This window comes from Nanorana parkeri, unplaced genomic scaffold, assembly GCF_000935625.1.
Source record: "Nanorana parkeri isolate BGI_ZX_2015 unplaced genomic scaffold, ASM93562v1 scaffold1056, whole genome shotgun sequence".
In the NCBI taxonomy this organism is placed as follows: domain Eukaryota; kingdom Metazoa; phylum Chordata; class Amphibia; order Anura; family Dicroglossidae; genus Nanorana; species Nanorana parkeri.
Genome location: NW_017307324.1, coordinates 452,973 through 456,752, shown reverse-complemented (window position 1 = coordinate 456,752; position 3,780 = coordinate 452,973). Strand labels below are relative to the sequence as shown.

The 3,780-nt window shown below is 41.4% G+C and overlaps 1 protein-coding gene across 1 annotated transcript in view; it reads right to left on the bottom strand.

Annotated features, from left to right (window-relative positions):
* NR2F2 (nuclear receptor subfamily 2 group F member 2) overlaps positions 1-2,235 on the bottom strand; it is a 9,865-nt gene extending 7,630 nt beyond the window's left edge. The window contains exon 1 of the mRNA XM_018567525.1: positions 1,815-2,235. Within this exon, the coding sequence (XP_018423027.1) occupies positions 1,815-1,857 (43 nt within the window). The 5' untranslated portion in view covers positions 1,858-2,235. The remainder of the gene's footprint in view (positions 1-1,814) is intronic.
* Positions 2,236-3,780: the final 1,545 nt, after the last annotated feature.

The following is a 3,780-nucleotide window of genomic DNA, read 5'->3' as shown; positions in this document are numbered from 1 at the left end:
TTGCTATATTTCATATATAAATGTGAAAATTAATATATAGAAAAATATATTGGGGAGGATTTATGACTATAGCTGATCGGAGAAATAGGCACGTACACTTCCATATCTCTATCATACAGTCACTTGCTGTATAGGATGTAACAGATGACATGGGGACCTGGTGCTGGAAATGATCCACTACTTTACTATTACTAGAAGAAAGGCAATCTGGAGCTTCCATTGAAATAACCTCCTCATCCCACTTACAATAAGGGTTCACTAGAGAGACAATATATTTCATACATACTTAGATGACACATAACATATAATGCTGAATGGCACTGCTTTGAAAAGCTGTTGGTACTAAAAAAAATCTAAATATATTTATTATATTTGATATGAGAGGTGAGGTCAAACATGTAAAGTCCACTTGAAAATAGTGAAATCACCCTTAGCCAGTACAGATGGAGGCCAGGGCTTATTAGTGGCCTCGGCCAGCACATTTAAAGGTTTTTAGGGCTTCATCTCAAGCCAATGCAGTGTAGAGCTGCAATGCTTCGTGCATCATTGTGAAGCTAGTCGTTGGCCATATACAATGAATACCAGCATTGTGTCAGATGTAACCTACCATTGTCTACCTTCTATGGGAATAGCAAGGCAGGGAGCTTACTGTAAATTAGATTTCTTTTTCAAAATCTATAAGCCACTTTTACACCTTGGAAGCTTTACCCTGAGATGTGCATGCTCATCAGCAACTAGTAAATGATAAAGCCCCTGTCTAGTAACCAGTAACATTTGCTTGTCCTGTGCTCTCAGCACTTGGACAGAAGTGTACTGGTGTGTGTGTTATGTCCCTGTGTGTCTGTCTGTGAGCCCTCACCACCATCACACTGGTCCTGTGAATGGGGTGAGCGAGTGCCATTGTGTTGCTCTTAACTTCCAAGTCAATGCCATTTTTAACCACTGGCTTGTGGCACTTTCAAAAATCACCAGGGGCTGTCAGAGTTGGGTCCTCTGAAAAATTTACAGTGCTAAATTAGAACATATGCTGAGAGAGGGGGGGGGGTGCTGAAGACTGAAGTACAGTATCTGTCTGCCCCCTAGAGTTAGGCTTTCATCTGCCTAAAAAACTAAGCTTGCAGTGGAAAGAAGATGGGATCTTAAAGGAGACCGACTTCGGGCTCACGTATCCACGCCAGTAAGAAACTTATGTGCATATTAATCTGATTAACTCCTGAGGATTTCCAATGAAGTGACTTTGGACTCAGCCGGTGCGCTGGGTGAAGTTGATGCTGGCGCATGGTGAGCGCCTGTGGAGATGCGTCTAGGGGGCTGATGCAGTGTGCTCTTTCATTGATGGACCGTGTGTGCAGAGCATTCATATCCAGCCAGCATTGAGGAGACCTGTCCCTGGCTGCAGCTCACTTGGAGCATTCTTTGCAGAGGAGCCAGCGGTGAGTACCTTGCCTTTACCCAGCCATCTGCGCTTGTTTTGCTCTCTAGTTTAGGCTGAGGCTGCTGCAGCCGATCTGTCCGATAGGGATCACCCAGAGCCAGGGCTATGCTTCCTATGTGCAGCCCTACCCATAGCTCCGGACTGGGGAGAGCTTTGCTGCTGGTGCCTATGACAGATGAACGCTCGCTGCAAGTGATACTGCTATCATTTTAACCCAGTCATACATTATATGAAACACACACAAACAACACGGTGTCAGCCTCAACACTGGGCTAAATAAGCACACTCAGCAGATTAATCAAGTTAACATATAGTTAAAGAGATAGAGCATCTCATGGCTAGCAGACAAGATAGAACAGATGAAATAAAATAGACCTACCAAACACGTATTTTCCTTGCTCTGCGTCCCAAATGGCTTGCATCTTCTTCCTATCACTGCAAATCCCTTTTTTAGTGTGGCAGGTGAAATGAGTCCCTTTTTGCACGTTATTGAAGATTTCCTTGTACAAAGAGAATACAATGTCTCCCCTTACTGTGTTTATTTTAGGCGATTGAACAAACTGATTGCAAAGTAAGGCAAACGCCTTGAGGGTGCAGGGAGAAAGGTGAATGGGATATCCTCTGCTTGGAAGGGAAGTTCTAGTATTAGTCTTGCAGGCTTTGCAAGAAAAAAAAAAAAGAACTTGACACTATAACTTTAAATCTAGAGAGTTTGAGAGAGCCAGCACACAGCCTGTCAGGAATGTGAGCCTCGCCTTTAAGAAAATCCCCATAGCCAAGGTATAGCAGAGTACAGTGATCTCCTCTCTCATCTCATTCCTTAGAAGGAATAGAGAATTGCTACACCTTCCAGTTTGGGGCAGGGATAGATGGGACTTAAAACACGCGCCAAATTGGAAAAAAAAAATCTTTAACTTAATGATTTATCCTCCTTTTTAAACAGATGTTTTGAAGAAAGCTTACTAATGACAATCAAACACTTCTGGGTATTTTATAGCCAATGCAGCCCAATGGCTAAATGGAAATTTAAACACAACTTACAGGAGAGTTTAATAACTTTATTTTGATATCACACATGCCCCCCTCCCACCCCTCCATACCTAGCCAACCCCCTCCAAAAGCAACTTTAATTTATGCACCCCTTTATTCCAGTATATGTCCCTGGGTGGGTGGTCACACCTTTGCCTCTTGTGTATTAAAGACAGTCAATCACTTTTTGCAAATAATTTCTTATCCATGCCTATTGTTTTTTTTAAAAGATTAAAATATTTATTTTATACATGATGTATTATAAGCTAAAGCTTGACACTGTTCTGATGGGTTTACTTTAATAATCGGTTGTACCCACCTGAACCTTTCAGAAGTGCCCCCTAGGTGGTACCCATAGCACTGGTTGAGAAAGCAGACCATTTATTAGGACTCACTACTGCCAGCTCTAAGGGAAGAAAGGCACTGCCACGACTTTTTAAAAGACGGTGTGCTTTAGCTTGGCCTGTGCAATATTCATTATATACTCACCAAACTAATGAATGGAACATTAACATATTACAGATGTGATAAATAGACATTGGCAGGCCAGTAAAGTAATGTATTTTTTTTTGTTCCCAGAGATGATGCTATAAGGCGTACCCCTTTTTTTATTTTAAGATAAGTGTTCTGCTAAGATGTATGTCAGATTTGACGAATGAAACAAACGCTCTTTCATTGTCACTTGTCCTTGGCTCTAATAGAAATTAAGTTAAACACAGCACTGAATGCTAATTACCTATTTACTGGCTAATGGAAATTACAAATGATTTTGCCTCCTCAAACAATACAAAAATCCAGGAAGACACTGTAATTATAGACTTTAAGGTAGAACAAAAAAATAACTGACTATCAGGAGCTCAGAGTCCTTTAACTAGACATTAATACTATGAAAAACACTATTATTGCAAAGGACCAATTGCTGCCAGGATAATCAGCCCAGGCGACAAGCCTGAGACAGCCCTTCGGAGGTGATAGGGGTTTTTCTTTGCCACCTACAGCTTGGCATGTCTGATGACAACAATTAGAGGGTGGCACTGGTGACAGGCAGCCATTGTGCTCTGAAATCTGAAGGTTAGAGATGGAGCAAAGTTTATCAGAATAAGCCCTGGGAATATGCGAGTGATGCAACTGATTACTGAGCCTATGACAAAACTCGAAAGCATTTTGGGTAACAACCTAGGATAATTATGTGATGTTTGAAGATCAGTGGAAGCTTTTTTTTTTTCTTTTTTAAAGGATCACTTTAGATGTGCCCTAGGATTCCTTTAATAACCCCATGAGGTTTTATTTATACCAAGGGGAGTTCACTGGCAGAG